The following is a 24,497-nucleotide window of genomic DNA, read 5'->3' on the forward strand; positions in this document are numbered from 1 at the left end:
TCTTCCCCTTACAAAGCACAAGGATAATGCAAATATTTGATTGACTTCTTGAAATCTCTCCCATACACAAATTCAAATAAACTAAAAATGTTAAAATAATGTTACTGGTCTAATCTGAACCCACAAGAAAAATGCAAAGACATAGCCAAGATTAACACTCAGTGTCTAATTCACCCCTTTGTGACCAGAGATGGGGAAAAGTGATGGTACATTCTCTAGATTATGGACAGTTGTGAAGTTACTCAGAATTGTAGGACTAAGAACCACTGTGCTCAGAAAAGTAAGGAGGAAAATGTACATACTAGATTATATGGACAGCAAACAATAGTTACACACATAAAGCTTAATTCTGCCACCTGTATTCAGGTTGAGCTTGATTCTCCACTTCCTTGTACCTTGTATAGTCATTTATATCTGTATATAGTGGGTGTAAGATGTTTGGATCTAATACCATTTTCAACCACTTTGCGCAAGTCTAAATGACTATGCAAGGTGTGGAACAGTGGAATATCAGGCTCATCAAACAGTATGTTGCATTGCAAGTAGCCATATTGATTTCAGTGGGAGTACATGAAGATTCAAATACTGCTCAGCATGAGTAAGGATGACAAGACAGGACCCATAGGGACAGTGTAATAATCTGAATTTTGAATATCTTTTCTATTGGCAATATATTATTTATCATAATTCTTTAGTATTTGTATTGCGGTAGCACCTAGAAACCCATCATGGACAAGGAAACCATTGCACCAGGTGCTGTACAAATACAGTCCAAAAGACTTTTCCTGCCTGGAACTGGGCTCCCAGGAGAGCCAGCTGAGGTCACTCAATTAGGGTGAACTGCAAAGAATGGGGCAGACAATCCTCAAAACTGGTGGATATTCCAATACTTAGATTTAGTAAGCCAGCCCAAATTAGCTTCTGCTATACTTCACGGGTTACTCAGAAGTCCATAACACAGTTCCCTTAAAGTAATCCAGCCTCAAGCCTACACCTAGTTACCCAAATCAGATATAATGAGGATTAATAAAAATCTTATTTAATCATATAAGAGAAAAGGTTCTACCAATCCCAAAGGATTGGACACATTACCTCCCAGGTTAATGAACATTCCAGATCTCACCCAAATACAAGTTTACAGACAATTCTTATTAACTAAACTAAAATTTATTAAAAAAGAGAGAGTATGGTTGAAAGATCAATATACATACAGACATGAGTTCAATTCTTGAGATTCATATTCATAGCAGAGATGGTGAACTTCGTAGTTGCAAAGAGTTCTTTTAGAATTTAGTCCATAGGTTACAGTCCAATATCCAATATTATATTCAGGGTGTACCAGCTTAACTGGGATTTCAATCTTATGACTCAAACTTCCCCTGAGGTAGCTTAAGGAGATCTGAGATAAAAAGGATTGGGACCCAAGGGTCTTTTATACAGTTTTCTAGCAGCCACTTGACTGTACAGTCCTGGGTAAACAATAGGCTTTTGATGTAACCTTCTGTTTCCTAAGCACCACCAGTAATTAGTTACACAAATTAACATAAGGCAATTTATCCATTAGTTAGTCTATCACAAACTTCAAAGAGACATATAGACACTGACATTATTTCACGCAAGATTCATCTAAATATTAATATTCCATTTTGATTTCTGAATTAATAAGTGACAGACAGGAACTGTTTGTTTACACGGCTAACGTTTATGAGTACACACAGACAATTAGTATCACTTCTAACAATATTAGTTTGCATTTCAAAGTTCTAGCCAATCTAACATTGAATGGCCCTCATTACCATTCGCATACTTTCTAATATGACTTTAAAGGTTGGCTTTGGGTCATTCAGCCTGCAAACTGTTTGACCCTTTCTGGCCGTGTATTATACTTTGTATAAGATTTGTTGCAATTATATAACAGTGGTAGCAATAATGATTTGCATGATTATATTTTAATTAGACAATGTCACACTGTCCCAAAAAGCTTACAGTCTAAGGAATCCTTAGCAATATTTAAACTGTGAAAGGTTTTACAACCCAGAACTTGCTCAAATACATAGGGCCTTCCAGTAAACCTGCAAGCAATCTGCCCTCCTCTATGAATGTTTTCAGACCTGTGTTGGTGCAGATCAGTCAATGTATTCCTCTTTTTTATTAATATGAAATATTTTAGTTGAACCTCATCCATCAGGTCACACAATGCTTATAAACACTTATTTTGGCTCAGTCACTGGTTTCATTTCATTTACATTTTAGAAGTGTTTTTTAAACTATAATATAAAGAAAATGTGTTAAAATGATAATAAAATATGCCTTGCCTTGGATTTATGAGCTTCATAAAGTTGGTTTAATGTTTGCCCCAGGGCACTCTGTGTCATATTGATCAGGAATTTACTCAATTGCCAAGCTTGCGTCAAAGAATCCATGTAAATGTACTCCAGTCCAGTCCCGGGACTCTCTTTTCTGATATACTTTGGTAACTTGTAAAGAAGAAACCTGAAACAATGAAGGATTATTAGTAATTATAAATCAGTCCATTGGGATGGATAAGCCATAGCCCCTTCTGCCTTGTGTCACATGAGAGATTTGAGTCAACAGGGCCTCCCGCAGAGAGAACTGTATCCATGAAAATAAACTTCAACTGAAAACATTTTAAAAGTATGTTCCAAAAATATGTAAAACAGAAACATATCCACAGCGTGAGTCAGTGTTCTGTGATTGCCATTGTGGATGGCAGACTTACACAGCTTTGCTTCAGCGGAAACAAAAGCCTTAGGCAACACTCAGCCCTAATGTAAGTGTGTGTAATTCCATTGAAGTTAAGGGAGTTAAATCCACTTACAGTGCGCCTGACTTTGGCCCTTAGTATTCTAGACACCCTGAAGCACATCCATTGCTATTTAGAATAGTTTGCAGTGTAATTCTACACTGAAAATTGACACTGTCTTATTCAACAATTCTGCTCTCTGTTTGTGTCACATCTGGTGACAGAAAATCTTTTTTATTGCTTTTTACATGTTAGCCCTTCAGAGCCCTAACACAGCTAAAACAGAATGAGCAAGATTCTATTCCTCTTTGTGGTTCATAAACAGAACTGTTCAGTAAGTTTCAATCAGTTACACCTGTGAAAAGGTGCAGAAGGCAATGGGGTTTCACAGATGTTGCTAGGAGTCTAAGGCTATTTCTACACTTGCAGAGTTTTTGCACTGTAAGTTTCATCAGTGATAGGGAACCGGTGAAAGTAAAGCACTGGTTTGTGTACTCACTTAATTCCTCAGGCGTCAGAGAGCACTTCCATTACTGATGAGAACAGCACTCTAGGGCAGCTATTCCACAGTGCAGCTCTCTCCAGTTTGAAGATGGGTCTTGTGGGAAGGGGTGTGTGTGTGATCACGGCGCATCCTGGGTCCCTGCACAACCTCCTCTCCCCAAAGACTGATCAGCTCCAGTAGCTCAACATTGCTCCAAGCAGGAGATCGTTTGCTCCCTGGAACAGGCATTGTCACCTGGCCAGATAAGTGAGGACTTGCCAAGAAAACAGGAAGGGGAGTTCCAGGGGCTTTACTGGGGGAGGGGTGGATGTCTGTTTACCGGGCATCAGAGCAGCAGAGCTGCCAGCCAGAGTGGTCGCCTAGGCACTGGGGGAGATCCTCCGGAGGCTAAAAGCTGTGTAAATAGGAAGAATGTGTCTTCACTTGCACATCACTGCAAAAGCATCACCGGTAAGAGCTGTATGCCTCTCGTGGAGGTGGTTTTCTTTTTGTGGTGAAACTTCTGAGTTTCACTGCAAAAAGTCATTGGCAAGTGTAGATGCTCCCATGGTTTTTGCGCAAAAAAGGGACTTTTCCCACTTTAAATGGCAAAGTTATTGCCTGTGACTGAATTTTGAGTTAATAGAATTAATGTCTCCGCTCTTAACATTTTTTAGTGTGCTACTTACAAACTGAATATTTTAAATTACCATGTCCTTTGTTTGGACAATTATCAAGATACTGCCTAACCTTGGCTGCATCCTGGAGATGCTGAGTGCCTTCTGTGAGGTGCTGAGGGTCCCCAAATTCCGTTGACTTCAGTGGCCTTCAGGACACTAGCACCTTGAAACAGGAAATCAGCATCTTACATAATTTAACACCTTAGGTCCTGTTCCTATGAAAAGATTCCAGGCAGTATTCAAATGAATGAAGAAGAGGCACATTCTGCCCTCATTACAGATTACTGATTTTACAATCCTTTGTGCAGATTAAACTTTTATTGAGTACAGAGCAAGTTTTACACAAGTAAAGATTACAAGATTAGCTCCTAAATGTAATGTAAATACCTGGGGACATTTGACAACTTGTTCCCTTGAGACAGAGTTTATTCCAGATGAGTCTTGGGAACATAATTGTTGCCACAGTAAATCAGACAAGTGATCCATCTAGTTTAGTATGAAATGCTACAGAGGAAGGTGCAAGAATGCCAAAAATAAGCAACTATGGAATATTGTAGAATGAAACCAAAGATATTGAATACTCAATTCACCCTGCTGCTAACTGAATACTGTAATTAGAATTCAGTACAATTTGTTCTATAGCACGCAATTGTCTTTTGTGTGATAGGAAATTTTATGCAACAGTTTCACTTCTGCTCCTCATTGCTACTTCATACCACACAAAATCGGAATCAAGTAACCCTTGAATATTTTTTTAGCAACAGGCCTGAATTACCAAAAAAGTGAAGCGTGTGGCCTTCTTGGTCAAGGAGCCATACTTCAAAAGAAATTTCCCACTTTTCCCCCCTTAAAAACTTGATTCTTTGTATCTTTGGACCCAAACTTGTAAACTGATCTACACGGGTTCACACTGATGCAGGAGTCCACCTTCACAGATCATTTTGCAGGGTTGGGGCCTTAGCTACTTGTCTCTGAACATTTAAAATGTCTTAAATTGTCATAGAATCATTTCATTGCTAACACCCATGATTGTGTAATATAAACAATATAATTGAATAGCAAAAATGTACAGGCCTAAGGGATATGATGTCTCATAAATCTTTAATAACAAGCACAGGAGAGGAATTTTCCTGAGCATCTGGACTCTGTAAGTTTATGTGTTTAGACATGTACAAATCCTACGCTGAAGGGAATGAAAAGTGATGTTGTCTTTACCGTGTTGACAGGCTGTGCTAAGGATCTGACCCTGCAAACATTAATTATTATTTTAATTATTGTAGCACCTAGGATGAGAGCCCATTGTGCTAAGCAAACACAGAACAAAGACAGTCTTATGAACTATGAAGCATTGACTTCAACGGCACTAGTCATGTGCCGAAAGTAAAGCATGTGCTCATGTGTTAGCAGGATCAGGGCCTAATTTTACAAGTATGTTACTTGTATCAATCTGTAAGAAATGACTCTTTTCTTTCTAAAATTGGTTGATGTTTATCGTTGGTGATCAGTGTTTCTAACAGTACTTGTTCCATTGCTAAGACCTGTGATTAGATTTATGAATAATAATAATAGTTAACACTTTTCATGGTCAAGGTGCATTATCTAATTAATCAGTTTAGTGATTTAACACTGTAAGCACATTGCTGCCAGTTACTGCTGCCAGTTCTAGTACTGGCATTTCTGGAGACTGACTGCCCCAAGTGACCTACAGTCCCAGAAGATGACATAGAATCATAGAATATCAGGGTTGGAAGGGACCTCAGGAGGCCATCTAGTCCAACCCCCTGCTCAAAGCAGGACCAATCCCCAACTAAATCATCCCAGCCAGGGCTTTGTCAAGCCTGACCTTTAAAACTTCTAAAGAAGGAGATTCCACCACCTCCCTAGGTAATACATTCCAGTGTTTCACACCCTCCTAGTGAAAAAGCTTTTCCTAATATCCAACCTAAACCTCCCCCACTGCAACTTGAGACCATTACTCCTCGTTCTGTCATCTGCTACCACTGAGAACAGTCTAGATCCATCCTCTTTGGAACCCCCTTTCAGGTAGTTGAAAGCAGCTATCAAATCCCTCCTCATTCTTCTCTTCCGCAGACTAAACAATCCCAGTTCCCTCAGCCTCTCCTCATAAGTCATGTGTTCCAGTCCCCTAATCATTTTTGTTGCCCTCCGCTGGACTCTTTCCAATTTTTCCACATCCTTCTTGTAGTGTGGGGCCCAAAACTGGACACAGTACTCCAGATGAGGCCTGGACACAGTATTCCAGATGAGGCCTCACCAATGTCGAATAGAGTGGAACGATCACGTCCCTTGATCTGCTGGCAATGCCCCTACTTATACATCCCAAAATGCCATTGGCCTTCTTGGCAACAAGGGCACACTGTTGACTCATATCCAGCTTCTCGTCCACTGTAACCTCTAGGTCCTTTTCTGCAGAACTGCTGCCGAGCCATTCGGTCCCTAGTCCGTAGCGGTGCATGGGATTCTTCCATCCTAAGTGCAGGACTCTGCACTTGTCCTTGTTGAACCTCATCAGATTTCTTTTGGCCCAATCCTTTAATTTGTCTAGGTCCCTCTGTATCCTATCCCTATCCTCCAGTGTATCTACCTCTCCTCCCAGTTTAGTGTCATCTGCAAACTTGCTGAGGGCGCAATCCACAACATCCTACAGATCATTTATGAAGATATTGAACAAAATCGGCCCCAGGACCGACCCTTGGGGCACTCCACTTGATACCGGCTGCCAACTAGACATGGAGCCATTGATCACTACCCATTGAGCCCGACAATCTAGCCAACTTTCTATCCACCTTATAGTCCATTCATCCAGCCCATACTTCTTTAACTTGCTGGCAAGAATAATGTGGGAGACCGTGTCAAAAGCTTTGCTAAAGTCAAGGAACAACACGTCCACTGCTTTCCCCTCATCCACAGAGCCAGTTATCTTGTCCTAGAAGGCAATTAGCTTAGTCAGGCATGACTTGCCCTTGGTGAATCCATGCTGACTGTTCCTGATCACTTTCCTCTCCTCTAAGTGCTTCAGAATTGATTCCTTGAGGACCTGCTCCATGATATTTCCGGAGACTGAGGTGAGGCTGACTTGCCTGTAGTTCCCAGGATCCTCCTCCTTCCCTTTTTTAAAGGTGGGCACTACATTAGCCCATCCTCTCTTTAATCACAGAATAGCACTTTCCCACACTCTGCTTGCCAATATGCCTCAGCCTGGATCCATCTGGAGAGGGTTCAGTTTTATTTTTCAATCAATTCTTGGCCACTGAGCTGATATGGCTACGGAAGGGGGTCAATTCACGCCAATGTTTTGTTATGATACAGACACCTATGAGGACTGGCCTAAGACTGAGATAATAACAAAGAGTCCCAACTTTCCTACTTTCAACCAAGTTTCCTAGCAGTGAAAAGCCACTTTCGCAACAACTCACTGTAATCTGGGTCCTACCAATGTTGCTTGAAATGCACCTGACTCCCAGAGGCTTGCCATAAGAACACAGCTTGCATGCTCACTTTGATCATAGGAAATTAGGTTTTTTTTGTCAACCAATGATCATTTTGTAGTTAGTCATAATGCAATGATGAATTAGTTACAATGAAATTCAATCAGATTTCAGTAATCTACATTTCACTCGCCAGACATGGTTCAAAGGCTACCTCCAAAGTAAAAGAGACGGAGACACAAATTTATATGCATTACAGTTCTCTGATCCATCTACTTAATGATTTTACATTCCAAAACTTCTCCATACATGTTCTTTACCTACCAATCAACCGGGTCACCATCTTCACTTCTGCAGGAAATTTCAGCTGCCCACAGGGACCTGATGGAACAAAATAACAGCAAAAAAGCACAACTCCATAAAGATCTTGCAGTCATTTCTGGTCTCAGCTCTACAGAATGAGCAAACTGTAGATTTTAAAAGGAGAAGTTGTTTTGTGAAGTGCATTTCTCTTGTTTGATTCAGTTTCAACCCCGTCAGCCCTCAACACAATGTTTCACAGCAATAAAAACACATTTCCCAACCAGCTGCAGTGCTGCAAAGCACTAGTGTTCTTATGAGATGCTAAGCTATGGGGTCGTTCCCTTTTCCAGTACTATTTCTGCATACAGAGCATTGGCTCTCTCATCTGGTATTTGGTGCACAAAATGTGGATAATACATATTTTACATTTTGAAGAGATTGTTAGGTTTGGCTGACCTCTCCTATTGTGAATCTTTTTTGCATTTGATTGGACCGGACCCCCTGGATTCTGTAGCCCTAACTTTGGTTCCTGATCACTTGGTAGAAGTATGAATTCAGTTCTGGATCTGAACTTTGAAACTTGGGTCCCTCTTAAATTTTCTGGTGGAGTCTTTTGTCTGACAAAGCCAAAGCTGTTCTCACACCTGTCTGCAAGTACCTTTGTGGTAGGACAGCTGTGCACTGTTTCAGAATATAATAAATAATAAATAATAATACTTAGCTCTTATATAATTCTTTTAATCAGTAGATCTCAAAGAGCTTTATAAAGAAATATTGTTACAGCCATTTTACTTTTATCAGCTATTCTTTTACTCTACCAATTTCATATAGCCTAATTATGCCACACTGTGGACCAAATTCTCAGTCTCATTAATGAAACCTCATCTTTAGCCTTCTTCAGATCTTATTGTTCAATCAGACCAGCCACCAGGAGAGTTTTGACATTATGTCTTCTAACGGTCAAGTTACAGTAGTGGTTTTTCTCAATTCAGTGATTTTTGCTTGCCCTGTCCTTTTCTTGGTGTGAGTGCTATTATACCTAAGACTGTGTCTACGGTACAGAAACTACACCACCATTGCTATGTTGGCATAGCTATGCTGGCATAAACCCATAGTGTAGATGCAGCCTAGACCAATGGAAGGGGTTTTTCCATCCCTGTGGGAACACTACCGCTCAGAACAAAGTCTATATTGACAGAAGCACTTTTCTTTAGACAAAGCTACTAACTGGGGGTTAGCTGTGCCTACGGTGATCAGGGGTGTGGTACTGTCAACCTAACTTTTAAGTATAGGTCAAGCCTCAAGGATGAGTCCCTGATAAATGTGACTCTTTAGTTATTGTCACTTACTGTGCATGCTGACTAGGTGTTTAGAATGACAGAGCTAGAATTCAGTGACATCCACATCATCCATAAAATCCATTTTCATACAAAACATTTACGCTAAAAAGGACAAACTGTGCATGTTGTATTCTGTATGCCAATGTACATTATCATGTTATTTGTCTTCTTAAATCAAAACTATAGAACAATTTACTCTGGATATCTGCAAACACTTTATTTCATCATCTTGTCATGTGGTAAATGTCAAGACGTATTGTGGTAGCATCTAGAAAAAGACTAGTATAATGCAGCATATTTATTCTGGATAAATTTGTTTCTTTCTCAGTTCATTTTTTAAAAGTCACACTACAATGCACTGCAGTTTTATTTACAAATGTGCTTTTGATTTATAGAATGGAGTTCCCCATCTCCATTAATTTATCTTTGTTCCTGAAGGAATTCGCTTTTGTGAAGTCAAACAGAGTCAGTATGGTGAGCAAATTATAAATCATTTTCCAGCAGCATCATTACTACTTCCTTAATGTCTCTATTGATTAAAGACAAAGACAGGTTTAGAAATGGTTACAGGAGTTAATGCATTTAGAACAGGGGTCTCGAAGTCCCTTCTTGCAAGCCATCTGCGGCCCGAGAACCTCCTCACTGTGGCCCATGGAGGAGAGACCCATGCAGCCGTGCTGCTGGCTCTGTCTGCTGCAGGTGCCGCCCCCCACAGCTCCCATTGGCTGGGGGAGAGGGACAGAGATACCAATACTAGTCTCTGGGCAGAGTCAGCCGTGGAGGCAGCGTCACTTTTTTCCACAATGAATATAAATAAGTCAAAATACCGAACACAACTATCTGATGCCCACCTTGCTGCAATCCTGAAGGTTTCAACTACTCAGTCACTGAGGCCAAACATCAACAAACTGACAGAACTGAAGCGTTGCCAGGTGTCTGGCAAACACTAAAAACTCTATGGCAGGCGAAGAATTGTATAAAGTTGTATGACAGTTTTATTATTTCTAAGAAATTCAAAATAAAAAATGCAATATAAATGTTTTCTTTTCTGAACACCATCTTCAGTGACATTATTGGCCCGCTGGGAGGATTTGAGGACTGGCACTGGCCCTAAGGTAAATTGAGTTTGAGACCCCTGATTTAGAACACAATCTTAGGGTCACCATAGCTCTAAAACAAAGAAGGGGGTGGGCATTCAACATTTTTAATCTAAGTCTGATTCTGCATCCTTGTCCACTAAATCATGAGTGAACAAGTAAGGCAGGATCCAGCTTATGTATTTGTATAGTTTTCCAAAACACAAAACAATTACAATTGTACACAAAGCACTACAACTACAGAAACACAAGATTTAACTGTCTTCTGAAAATGACCTGCTCAGATTAATACATTGTAGTATAGCCAATGACTATCAGTATTACTGTAACAGTAATTACACTTCCAAAGACATTTTAAGTCCAACTGCCTAGTTTACACTAATACTGCAAAACTCCATGGATATGCCTTGGCTTTATTTCTAACAAGACAAAAATTCAATATGACAAATCAGGCCAGAAGAACCTCAACCTAACCTCAAAAATTTCACCCATATCTTCATGCAAGCAATTTTTCATATGTAAACACTCAAATGTGTGTGTGCAAATTCTGCATTCCTTGAATAACCAAAACTCACACTGACTTCAGTGAGAGTTTTGTGGGTGCTCAAGAAATGCAGAATTTCAGGCTATATTTACATATGTAAATTAGGGTGTTATTTCTCTAGATACCAATTTAAAAATACATATTCCAATAAGGGCTGTCAAGCAATTAAAAAAATTAATCATGATTAATTGTGCAATTAAAAAAATTAATCGTGATTAATCGTGCTGTTAAACAATAATAGAATACCATTTTTTAAAATATTTTTGGGTGTTTTCTACACTTTAAATATATTGATTTAAATTACAACACAGAATACAAAGTGTACAGTGCTCACTTTATATTATTATTTTTATTTCAAATATTTGTACTGTAAAAAACAAAAGAAATAGTATTTTTCAGTTCACCTAATACAAGTACTGTAGTGCAATCTCTTTACCATGAAAGTTGAACTTACAAATGTAGCTTTATGTACAAAAAATAACTGCATTCAAAAATAAAAAAATCTTAAACTTTAGAGCCTACAAATCCACTCAGTCCTACTTCAGCCAATTGCTCAGACAAAATAAGTTTGGTTACACTTTGCAGGAAATAATGCTGTCCGCTTCTTGCTTACAATGTCACCTGAAAGTGAGAACAGGTGTTCGCATGGCCAGTGTCACAAGATATTTATGTGCCAGATGCGCTAAAGATTAATATGTCCCTTCATGCGTCAATCACCATTCCAGAGGACATGCGTCCGTGCTGATGATGGGTTCTGCTTGATAATGATCCAAAGCAGAGCGGACCAACACATGTTCATTTTCATCATCTGAGTCAGATGCCACCAGCAGAAGGTTGATTTTCTTTTTTGGTGGTTTGGGTTCTGTAGTTTCCGCATTGGAGTGTTGCTCTTTTAAGACTTCTGAAAGCATGTGCCACACCTCATCCCTCTCTGATTTTGGACAGCACTTCAGATTCTTAAACCTGGGGTCGAGTGCTGTAGCTATCTTTAGAAATCTCATATTGGTACCTTTTTTGCGTTTTGTCAAATCTGCTGTGAAAGTGTTCTTAAAATGAACATGTGCTGGGTCATCATCCGAGCCTACTAACACATGAAATATATGGCAGAATGCGGGTAAAACAGAGCAGGGGATATACAATTTTCCCCCAAGGAGTTCAGTCACAAATTTAATTAATTCATTATTTTTTTTAACAAGCATCATCTTCATGGAAGCATGTCCTCTGGAATGGTGGCCGAAGCATGAAGGGGCATATGAATGTTTAGCATAACTGGCACGTAAATACCTTGCAATGCTGGCTACAAAAGGTCCTGTGAACGCCTGTTCTCACCTTCTCGTATTATAAATAAGAAGCAGGCAGCAGTATCTCCCGTAAACGTAAACAGACTTGTTTGTCTTAGCGATTAGCTGAACAAGAAATAGGACCGAGTGGACTTGTGGTCTCTACAGTTTTACATTATTTTGTTTTTGAGTGCAATTATGTAACAAAAAAAATCTACATTTGTAAGTTACACTTTCACAATAAAGAGATTGTACTACAATACTTGTATAAGGTGAACTGAAAAATACTTTTATCATTTTTTACAGTGAAAATATTTGTAATAAAAATAATAATATAAAGTGAGCGCTGTACACTTTGTATTCTGTGTTGTAAAAGAAATCAGTGTATTTGAAAATGTAGAAAAACATCCAACATATTTAATAAATTTCAATTGGTATTCTATTTTTTAACAGTGCGATTAATCACGATTAATTTTTTTAAGTTAATCGCGTGAGTTAACTGTGATTAATTGGCAGCCCTAATTCAAATTCATTGCTGTGACTGCCAACAAGAGTGCCCGTTAGATCCAAATGTGTTGGTGTTTTATGTGACATGGGCATGTAACTATTGGGAATTGGACTGAGATCACTACAGTGTTAAGCACAATGGGACTCAAAGTTCTAGGCAATGCTGCAATGCAAACGACAACAAAAAAAACTCATTAGCTACTGAACAGCCAACAGATAGTAACAACTTTTAATTGCTACTGGTTGAGGCTGGATTCAAACTCATAACCTAAAGATTAAAGACTTTGTAGTGCATTACTAATCCTATGACCCAACCAGTCTATTGCCTAGTTTACAGCCTTGTTAGAACTGGAAGGGACCTCTATGGGTTATGTAGCACATCCCCTTGCATCTTGACAGGATCAGTTTCATTTCTGAACAACTTTAAAAGGCTCATTCGGATTGCTTTTCTTGTATTTCTACCAGTAGAAAAGGCAGAATCAGATACAAATTTCTAGTGAATTATGACCTTGATTTTCTATGGAAAGAGATGTTTAAAATTAATAAAGACATTTAACTATTGCCACAAAGGAATCCTACAAAAAGGGGAAACATGGACAAATTGCTAAGGATGAGTACAAAAGATTTGAATAGCAAGGAAAGCAAAAAGGCTAGGGCCAAAGTGAGTTACTCATAGCAAGGAATATAAAGGGCAATAAAAAGAGGTCCTATAAATAAATTATGAAGAAGAGAAAGATGAAGGAAAGTGTAAGTCCTCTACTTAGTGCGGACAGAAGAACTAATAATGGATAACATCAAGAAGGCTTCAGTCTTCACTCTTTTGCTCCAGTCTCCAATAAAAAAGTAAATTGTAACAATAGACTTAACATAATTAATATTAACAACAAGAAGGAAGACATACAAGTCAAAAGAGGGGAAAAAGAGTTTAAAGACTGTTTAGAAGTTAAATGTAGTATAGTCATCAGGTCCTGATGACATTCATCATAGGGTACTTAAGGAACTAATTGAAGCACTCTTGGAACTGTTAGCAATTACTGTTGAGAACTCATGAAGGATAGATGAAGTCCCAATGGACTGGAGAAGGGCAAACATAGAACCAGTCTTTAATAAGGGGAATAAAGAGAACCTTAGAGAACTACAGACAAGTCAGCCTAACTTCAATACCTGGAAAGATACTGGAACAAATTACTAAACAATTGATTTGTAAGCATCTAGAAGATAATAGAGTTATAAGTAATAGCCAACATTGATTTGTCAAGAATGAATAATGCCAAACTAACCTAATTTCCTTTTTGACAGGGTTACTGGCCTAATGGATAGGAGGGAAGCTGTAGATATGATATATCTTGATTTTAGTAAGGCTTTTGGCACAGTCCCACAGGACATTCTCATAAACAAACTAGGGAAATGTGGTCTAGATGAAATGACTATAAGGAGGATGCAAAACTGATCGAAAGACCATACTCAAAGAGTAGTTATCAATGGTTCACTGTCAAACTAGGAGGAAATATCTAGTTGGGTCTGTCTTGGGACCAATACTATTCAATATTTTCATTAATGACTCAGATAATGTAGAGGAAAGTATGTTTATAAAATGTGTGGATGACACCAAGCTGGGAGGGATTTCTGGCACTTTGGAGGACAGGATTAGTCTTCAAAATGACCTTGACAAATTGGAAAATTGGTCTGAAATCAATAAGTTGAAATTCATTAAAGCCTAGTGCAAAGTACTACCACTCAAGAAGGAAAAGTCAAATGCACAACTAGAAAATGGGGAATAACTTGCTAAGCAGCAATACTTCAGAAAAGGGTTATAGTGGATCACAAATCGAATATGAGTCAAAATATGATGCAATTGTGAAAAAGGCTAATGTCATGCAGGGATATATCATTTTGCATGTAAGAGACAGGAGGTAATTGTCCCGGTCTACTTGGCACTGGTGAGACCTGAGATGGAATACTGTGTTCAGTTCTGGGCACTGCACTTTAAGAAAATTGTGGAGAAATTGGAGAAAGTCCACAGAAGAGCAACAAAAATGATAAGAGGTTTAGAAAACCTGACCTATGAGGAAAGGTTAAAAAACCTGGGCACGTTTAGTCTTGAGAAAAGAAGACTGAGGGGGGAACCTGATAACAATCTTCATATATGTTAAGGGCTGTTATAAAGAGGATGGTGATCCATTGTTCTCAGTGTCTACTGAAAGCAGAACAAGAAGTAAGGGGCAACAAGGTAGATGTAGGTTAGATATTAGGGGGAAAAATTCTAACAATAAGTATAGTTAGGCACTGGAATAGGCTTCCAAGGGAGGTTGTGGAATCCCTGTCATTGGCGGTGTTTAAGAATAGGTCGGAAAAACACCTGTCATGGATGGTCCAGGTATATGTGGTGGTGGTGGGGGGGTGGATTAGATGACCTCTTGACGTCCTTTCTAGCCCTACGATTTTGATTCTATTTTTTGGCAGCATGAACAGCATTGACTTTGGGTTCCTCATCCTTCTGGGAAAATTCCTTTTTGAACTTCCTTGCAAAAGCTAAGAAGGAAACCTTAATGAAATTAAAGAATTTATACCATTTTCTGGAAAAGCTCCTGGTTTTAATACACTGATAGGATTTCAGTTTTCAATGTCTAAAGACTCACTGCAACATGTATAAAAGCTAAAAATGTTAGCAAGCAAAGAACATGTACCCCAAGTCACCAGAATGACTTACCTTTTATTCTCAGTCTTGCTATCATGCAGCCCTTTAATAGATTTTTGGGGCTTACTGCACAGGTGAGGAGTAACGTATGCCATCATGTGCCAGCAATGCCCTTCTGCCATGTACATTGGTCAAACTGGACAGTCTCTACGTAAAAGAATAAATGGACACAAATCAGATATCAAGAATTATAACATTCATAAACCAGTCGGAGAACACTTCAATCTCTCTGGTCACGTGATTAAAGACATGAAAGTTGCAATATTACAAGAAAAAAACTTCAAATCCAGACTCCAGTGAGAAACTGTTGAATTGGAATTCATTTGCAAATTGGATACAATTACCTTAGGCTTGAATAGAGACTGGGAGTGGCTAAGTCATTATGCAAGGTAACCTATTTCCCCTTGCTTTTTCTACCCTCCCCCGAGGTTGTTAAACCCTGGATTTGTGCTGGAAATGGCCCACCTTGATTATCATGCGCATTGTAAGGAGAGTGGTCACTTTAGATAAGCTATTAGCAGCAGGAGAGTGGGTTTGTGTGTGTGTGGGGGTGTGTGTGTGAGAAAACCTGGATTTGTGCTGGAAATGGCCCAACTTGATTATCATACACATTGTAAGGAGAGTGATCACTTTAGATAAGCTATTACCAGCAGGAGAGTGGGGTGGGGGGAGGTATTTTTTCATGCTTTGTGTGTATAAAAAGATCTTCTACACTTTCCACAGTATGCATCCGATGAAGTGAGCTGTAGCTCACAAAAGCTTATGCTCAAATAAATTGGTTAGTCTCTAAGGTGCCACAGGTACTTCTTTACTTTTTGCGAATACAGACTAACACGGCTGTTACTCTGAAACCTAGAAAGGGTTTATAACCACTTCCTTTTTTCTTGCAAATAATTCTCTCTATCAAAATGTTCCTCCTACACAGCTTTGAAATTTACCTCTCAGTCAACGCTACATTTTACCTTTTCACTCTGCTAGTAAAAATGAGCTCTGTGAAAATTATTATAATCATAATTTTATTTCATTGCCAACACATCAAATGTTAAAACGCACAAAGCTTTTCATGTGCCAAAGAAAAGTCATGATTAAGTTAATTAATTCAAAATCTAACATGGGATGGCATAAAATAGGGGATTTTATCTTTTGATAAACATTTCATAGGTGCTCAGACAGAATTGTAATAAGCTTAAGATAAGATAAGATAAGATAAGATAAGATAAGATAAGATAAAAGAAATGCCCCTGGTAGCAGAGGAGCTGCTTAAATTGAGGCAGTGATACTTTACAGTAAGGAACATAAACTACATAAGAATGGCCATACTGGGTCAGACCAAAGGTCCATCTAGCCCAGCATTCTGTCTTCCACAGCAGCCAATGTCAGATGCCCCAGAGGGAACAGAACAGGTAATCATCAAGTGATCCATCCCCTGTCACCCATTCCCAGTTTCTGGCAAACAGAGGCTAGGGACACCATCCCTGCCCATCCTGGTTAATAGCCAGTGATGGACCTATCCTCCATGAATTTATCTAGTTCTTTTTTTACCCCTGTTTTAGTCTTGGCCTTCACAACATCCTCTGGCAACGAGTTCCACAGGTTGACTGTGCGTTGTGTGAATAAATACTTCCTTTTGTTTGTTTTAAACCTGCTGCCTATTAATTTCATTTGGTGACCCCTAGTTCTTATGTTATCAGAAGAAGTAAAGAATACCTCCTTATTTACTTTCTGCACACCAGTCATGATTTTAAAGACCTCTATCATATCACCCATTAGTCATCTCTTTTCTAAACTGAAAAGTCCCAATCTTATTAATATCTCCTCATATGGAAGCTGTTCCATACCCCTAATAATTTTCATTGCCCTTTTCTGAATCTTTTCGAATTCCAATATATCTTTTTTGAGATGAGGGCGACTACATCTGCATGCAGTATTCAAGATGTGGGCATACCATGGATCTATATAGAGGCAATATGATATTTTCTGTCTCATTATCTATCCCTTTCTTAATGATTCCGAACATTCTGTTTGCTTTTTTGACTGCTGCTGCACATTGAGTGGATGTTTTCAGAGAACTATCCACAATGACTCCAAGATCTCTTTCTTGAGTGTTAACAGACAATTTAGACCCCATCATTTTATATGCTAGGCATATGAAACAAGCAGTTTCATTGCTCGTACCTGCAATGCATGACTATTTGCATAGCACTGTCTAAACTCCTTCAGTCCTGTCCATGCATGCACAGGGCTCTCCTTGGAAATATTATCTGAGGGCAGTCTTTTCTTTAGTTGCTCCAAAGTCCTGGTAAGAAATGGAGTAAATTATAGGAAATTATAGATAGAACTCCTTAGACAAGACTAAAACAGTAACAAAAATAATGCAAAGAATAAAAATTAGAATGTTATATGCAAAATAAAATATGATTATTCAGATGAGATAACAATCCATTTTAATATCTTATACACAAAGTGGCCAATATTTCAAAAGTAAAAAATTCCATTACAGTCTTTTTTTTTAAATTTAGTCTTACAAAGGCAAGAGCTACTACAGCTAAGAGATAGTGATTCGGACACAGCTTGACTTTTAGAGCCTATACAGAGCTGGAGTTAGGACTGTTCAAATGTAGTTTTGAAAATCACTGACAGAGAATAAATATCATGATTGGAGCTGGTCAGGAAATTGGTTTTCTTCTAAAAAAAGTCAAATTTTACTAAAAAAAATATTTGGGTTTTAGTAAAAAAATTTCAACAAAAACATTTTATGTGGAAAGCAGACATTTTTCATGAAAAATTTTGTTTTGTCAAAAATCCTATTTTCTATAAAAAACAGTTTTGATAGAAAACCTTAAACCATCCCTATTCATGATGCCATTTTTACACAATCATTTTTCAGAATACAAGCACCCTGGAAAAAATTATATCCCACTACCAATCCCTTGAGTCATCCAGTCCCTATCAGCAGAAAGAAGTTTATCTGTGTCTGGTTTAGAAGAGTAGACTCCTTTTTGGACCTGTATAGCCTCAGTTTTGGAGACATCTGGATGTAGTTACACGGCTGATTTCACATGCTGTACATACATCGTATAGATATGTGTTTCTCCAGTGCTTAGAAAATGAAATACTACTCAACTGTCACTAGTGATAACTCTTAAGTATCTTAATAGAAAGATTTGTGACACATCAACCATTAAGGAATTCCACCATGATTTCAACAACTTCCATCCCATCATCAACCTCAGCCTGGTCCAGTCCACACAAGAGATCCACTTCCTGGACACTACAGTGCTAATAAACAATGGTCACATAAACACCACCCTATACGGAAACCTACTGACCGCTATTCCTACCTACATGCCTCCAGCTTTCACCCTGACCACACCACACGATCCATCGTCTACAGCCAAGCTCTGCGATACAACCGCATTTGCTCCAACCCCTCAGACAGAGACAAACACCTACAAGATCTCTGTCAAGCTTTCTTACAACTACAATACCCACCTGCGGAAGTGAAGAAACAGATTGATAGAGCCAGAAGAGTTCCCAGAAGTCTCCTACTCCAGGACAGGCCTAACAAAGAAAATAACAGAACGCCACTAGCCGTCACCTTCAGCCCCCAACTAAAACCCCTCCAATGCATTATTAAGGATCTACAACCTATCCTGAAGGATGACCCAACACTCTCACAAATCTTGGGAGACAGGCCAGTCCTTGCCTACAGACAGCCCCGCAACCTGAAGCAAATACTCACCAACAACCACATACCACACAACAGAACCACTAACCCAGGAACTTATCCTTGCAACAAAGCCCGTTGCCAACTGTGCCCACATATCTATTCAGGGGACACCATCACAGGGCCTAATAACATCAGCCACACTATCAGAGGCTCGTTCACCTGCACATCCACCAATGTGATATATGCCATCATGTGCCAGCAATGCCCCTCTGCCATGTACATTGGTCAAACTGGACAGTCTCTACGTAAAAGAATAAATGGATACAAATCAGACATCAAGAATGATAACATTCATAAACCAGTCGGAGAACACTTCAATCTCTCTGGTCACGCAATCACAGACACGAAGGTCGCTATCTTAAAACAAAAAAACTTCAAATCCAGACTCCAGCGAGAAACTGCTGAATTGGAATTCATTTGCAAATTGGATACTATTAATTTAGGCTTAAATAGAGACTGGGAGTGGCTAAGTCATTATGCAAGGTAGCCTATTTCCCCTTGTTTTTTCCTACCCCACCCCCCAGACGTTCTGGTTAAACTTGGATTTAAACTTGGAGAGTGGTCAGTTTGGATGAGCTATTGCCAGCAGGAGAGTGAGTTTGTGTGTGTGTGTGTGTGTGTGTGTGTGTGTCCCCGGGAAAAAAAAGGGGGGGGGGGGTGAGAAAGCCTGGATTTGTGCTGGACATGGCCCACCTTGATTACCATGCACATTGTAGGGAGAGTGGTCACTTTGGATGAGCTATTACCAGCAGGAGAGTGAGTTTGTGTGTGTATGGGGGTGGGAGGGTGAGAAAACCTGGATTTGTGCTGGAAATGGCCCACCTTGATTATCATGCACATTGTAGGGAGAGTGGTCACTTTGGATGAGCTATTACCAGCAGGATAGTGAATTTGTGTGTGTGTTTTTTGGAGAGGGGTGAGGGGGTGAGAGAACCTGGATTTGTGCAGGAAATGGCCCAACTTGATTATCATACACATTGTGTAGAGAGTTGTCACTTTGGATGGGCTATTACCAGCAGGAGAGTGAGTTTGTGTGTGGGGGGGTGGAGGGTGAGAAAACCTGGATTTATGCTGGAAATGGCCCAACTTGATGATCACTTTAGATAAGCTATTACCAGCAGGACAGTGGGGTGGGAGGAAGTATTGTTTCATGTTCTCTGTGTGTATATAAAGTCTGCTGCAGTTTCCACGGTATGCATCCGATGAAGTGAGCTGTAGCTCACGAAAGGTCATGCTCAAATAAATTGGTTAGTCTCTAAGGTGCCACAAGTACTCCTTTTCTTTTTGCGAATACAGACTAACACGGCTGTTACTCTGAAACCTATGGGGAAATAGTTTTGCTTTGTGTAGTGACCCATCCACTCCCAGTCTTTATTCAAGACAGTCTCTACGTAAAAGTATAAATGGACACAAATCAGACGTCAAGAATTATAACTTTCAAAAACCAGTCGGAGAACACTTCAATCTCTTTGGTCACTCAATTACAGACCTAAAAGTGGCAATTCTTCAACAAGAAAACATCAGAAACAGACTCCAATGAGAGACTGCCGAACCGGAATTAATTTGCAAACTGGATACAATTAACTTAGGCTTGAATAAAGACTGGGAGTGAATGGGTCGTTGCACAAGGTAAAACTATTTCCCCATGTTTATTCCCCCCTCACCCCCACTGTTCCTCAGATGTTCTTGTCAACTGCTGGAAATGGCCCACCTTGATTATCACTACAAAAGGTTCTCCCCCCCACCCACTCTCCTGCTGGCAATAGCTCACCTTACCTGATCACTCTTGTTACAGTGTGTATGGTAACACTCATTATTTCATGGTCTCTGTGTATATAAATCTCCCCACTGTATTTTCCACTGCATGCATCCGATGAAGTGAGCTGTAGCTCACGAAAGCTTATGCTCAAATAAATTGGTTAGTCTCTAAGGTGCCACAAGTACTCCTTTTCTTTTATCAACCATTCATGCACCTGAAAGAGGTTTGATTGTCACCTGGGGCCAAACAAAAATCTAGCTTCCCTTGCTCAGAAAAATCTTAGTCCCATAGTGAAACAAAAGTTAATTTTCAGTTATCAGTGTAATCAAAAGGATTAGACATATGAAACTTCCCAATGTGATCATCCAAAAGAGCTTCTCAAATAAAAAGTCCAGAAATCTCCTGGTTGGTATTCAGAAGACTACAATCCTCACAATGCTACAGGGATCTGCAGTAGTAAGTTTTAAATGCAGCACTAGAGGTCAAGACTGAAAGTACCAACTGTCAACTTGAAGCTGTGGGTACAAAAACCAGTATCTGCAAGTAATCCAAATTGCAAGTGTTCACGTTGGCTACTTGCCATGCAAATCTAACACATGAGAACTCATACTGGACTAGATGTGAAAGAGGGACTTTAGATAGGGTTCTAGTCTATGTATAGTGTATTTCCTACAATACTACTTTTCATTTATGGGTCGGAAAAGCCCTCTTAATCACCCTCTTGTGCCACATCACCTATGGCCCAATTCAATTCCCATTGAAGTCAATGGGAGTCCTTCCATTGATTTCAGTGAGAGCTGAAACAAGTCCTAGCTCTTTCTAACAGGCTGATCTAAAAAGATAAGGTGTGTAGTGCTCTCAACTCCCATTGACTTTAATGGGAGCTGGATTGGGAATTTGCCATTCCTTAAAGGAGGGCTCAGCACCTTTTCAGGATTAAACTGTAATTTTTAATGTATAGAATTTGGTGCTCAGTCACATATGTCTGTGTGCTTAATTTTTAAAAATACCTAGGTAACACACAAATGCATAAAATTGCACCTTGGAGTGAATGCTCTATGGCTAGGCAATTGACATCAGCTTGCTTTTTGTTATGATTAAAACTGCCTTATTTAAATTCTCTGGGCCTAATTTTCACATTTGCTGAGCACCCACAGCTCCCATTGACTTCAGCTGAAGTTGTGAGTGTTCAAGTGTTTCTGAAAATAAGGCTCTGACTGCTAGATTGTCAGTTGTGTAAACTAGCATAGCTCCAATGTGGAGCTGTGTCAATTTACACCAGCTGAGGATCTGGACTGAGCAGTTTGTATTTGAATACAGAGCATCTCTGCAAATAAATGAAGTTGCATCAGAATTGCTAAATACCTTAAATAAAATGCTTCTTTGCAATATTATAGGGTTGGGAGGTGGTCTGAGCGGGAAGGCAGGGGAGAGGGCTTACTACAAACCCTGTGTAAAATAAAATGTTTCGTCAGTAATTTTAGATCTTTCCCTTAAAAATATTATTTGAAAGTATACTGTTCATGAGTGTGTCCTTGAGGCATTTTCTGGGCCACCAACCTCTGGGGAATACTCACCCTTTCACCAGAAGACTGTCAATGATATTCAGATGCTCACCCTGGCAAGAGTTCCACAGGTATCTTTTTCACCATTTAATATTTAGCTCATGAAACAAATACAGTCGTGGGATCCACTGAGAAGTTCAGGCTGAGCCCATTTGTCTAGATAACCTAAGTAAAACATGAAACTGCCCAGAGAGGCAGCTACCTGTTTTGGAAAAGTGAGAATGCAGAGAAAATGCAGAGCGCTTCCTGTAAAAATAATGGGAATGAAGGGCCCTTAGCACATCACAGGAGTAGACTCAGAAACAAAAGGGAAGAATGCTACAGAATAATGTTCAAGTGTTCCTAAAATGGGTCTATTTTATCCTCTGCTGCACTCCCCTTCCTTTTGTGACCTTTCAATTGTTTTTCTTTATAACTGATGGAAACTTTATCAGACTATCATGTTGGAAAGTAGTGGCACACTTATTTTATGGTTTCAGATACAGGAGACTGAAGTCATTTTGAACAACTTTTATTATGACATCATAGATCTGAAGAAAGAGGGACTGACTAACAAGATGGTGAGGGAATGTTTAAAATATTAAATGCATGGGGTCATCTACAAAACCCAACTCACTAGAAAAGGAACTGTAGCCAGGTAATTTAAATAGAATAGACATAAGGGATTAATACTCACAGTATGAAGGGAAGGGTGGGGAAAATGGAGTCTCTCTGTCTCTGTGCCCAAGGTTCAATCTTCCATGCAAGGGAGTTTTGCCTGCATATAGAGGGCAGGATCAAGCTCATCATCTTCAAGGTGCTGCTGATAAGGGCGCATATAGGTAGGTTATTGTAGAGTGGAACCCACTCTAGATCAAAGAACATTTTTCTAATTGCCACTAAGGAAAGCATTATTGCAACAGAATTAATTACTCTTTTCTCTATTGAATTTGATTCTCAATGAGGATGTTGACCTGCAAGGTGCTTTGCTCATAACAAATCCTAAGTAGGTCTTACACATTCTTATTATTGTTAATTAATGCATTAATGCAGTCTTCCTGTTAACACTAAAAATAATTTATAAGTGTAAGGGGACGGTTGCCCCCTTACTAACATTCAGTGAGGTGTTTTGCTTGGCTAGCTCCCAGTACTAAAAGGGGAAGGGTCTATGGGAAATCAGGACCCCGAGACTGACAGCCCCCAGGAACAATGGGGAAAGGCCAATGCTCCAGGTCAGCCTGAATGACAGGGCAAGCAGGCTAATCAGGGAGTCAGGAGGCCAGGGAGATCCCATCCTCTGTGTGAGCTGGAATTGCCCTGTGAGACAGAGTGGGGCCCAAGCTGAGCTGGGGAGCAGAGCTGTGCCAGATCCAGAGGGACCAGAAAAGCAGCCCAGAGAGAGCAGGCCCTGTCCTGGGAGCAGAGCTGCAGCCCCAAAGCCAGAGGCACAGCCCAGAGAGAGCAGACTTGCCCTGGGAGGAGAGCTGCAGCAACCAGAGCCAGAGGAGCTAGAAAAGAGGCCCAGGAAGCAGGTCAATGCTGGGAGCAGAGTCACAGAAGCAGCCTGTAGAGCAGACCTGTCCTGGGAGCAGAGCTACAGCAACCAGAGCCAGGGGAGCCAGAGAAGCAGCCCAGGGAGCTGGAGGCAGAGCAGCAGCAGCAGTGCTGAGACCGAGTGGTGGAGCTGGGGCTAGAGCAGTCTGGAGCTGGGTGCGGTGAGCACCTGGGGAGACCGAGGTGGACCCTGGGCAGCAGGCCCAGCACAGGGAGATGCCTCAGCCAAGAGGCTCTGCAGGCCAGGCTTGGATCCTAACCCCGACAGGGCGGGGGTGACACTGGGAAGAAGGGTCCTACCACTTAGAGCCGGAGAGCGTGTGACCACCACCAGAGCGAGTGTCCAACCCACAGCATCCCTGCAGCACAGCCAGGGCCTGAGAAGAAGGCCTGGGACTTACAAGGAACAGACTGTGAACTGCCCTGGCATTCCAGAGACACTGTTTGTGATGTTCCCTGCCACAGAGCGGATTGATGTGTTTTCTTTAACCTTTCCCATTTTTCCTTATTCTTTTTAAAATTAATTGTTGATTAAATAACTTGCATTTGCTTTAACTTGTATGTAATGGTCAGTGGGTCAGAGAAGTGCCCAGTGCAGAGAGAGTACCCTGGAGTGGGGACACCCTAGCCCTGTCCTAGGTGACCACAGCAGGGTTGCGGGTCAAGCCCCCCAGGAATCCTGGGCCCAGCCTTGTTGGGGTTACGAGGACTCTGCCAGACAGGAGAGTGGAAGGGGAGTCCTCAAGGGCAGGGAGGGCACTGGG

General features: G+C 40.2%; 1 protein-coding gene across 2 annotated transcripts in view; it reads right to left on the reverse strand.

Moving 5' to 3' along the window:
* The window catches only part of DNASE2B (deoxyribonuclease 2 beta), a 29,157-nt gene extending 6,171 nt beyond the window's left edge, over positions 1–22,986 (reverse strand). Inside the window, exons 1-5 of one of the 2 annotated variants that reach the window (XM_048862465.2) lie at positions 22,877–22,986; positions 17,322–17,442; positions 15,159–15,293; positions 7,702–7,758; positions 2,316–2,493 (exon numbers count right to left, since the gene is read on the reverse strand). In XM_048862465.2, the coding sequence (XP_048718422.1) occupies positions 2,316–2,493; positions 7,702–7,758; positions 15,159–15,274 (351 nt within the window). In that variant the 5' untranslated portion in view covers positions 15,275–15,293; positions 17,322–17,442; positions 22,877–22,986. Of the gene's footprint in view, positions 1–2,315; positions 2,494–3,998; positions 4,087–7,701; positions 7,759–15,158; positions 15,294–17,321; positions 17,443–22,876 lie in introns of those variants that run through there. The other variant, XM_048862466.2, reaches the window with a different exon arrangement.
* Positions 22,987–24,497: the final 1,511 nt, after the last annotated feature.

Source organism: Caretta caretta, chromosome 8 (assembly GCF_965140235.1).
Source record: "Caretta caretta isolate rCarCar2 chromosome 8, rCarCar1.hap1, whole genome shotgun sequence".
Classification (NCBI taxonomy): domain Eukaryota; kingdom Metazoa; phylum Chordata; order Testudines; family Cheloniidae; genus Caretta; species Caretta caretta.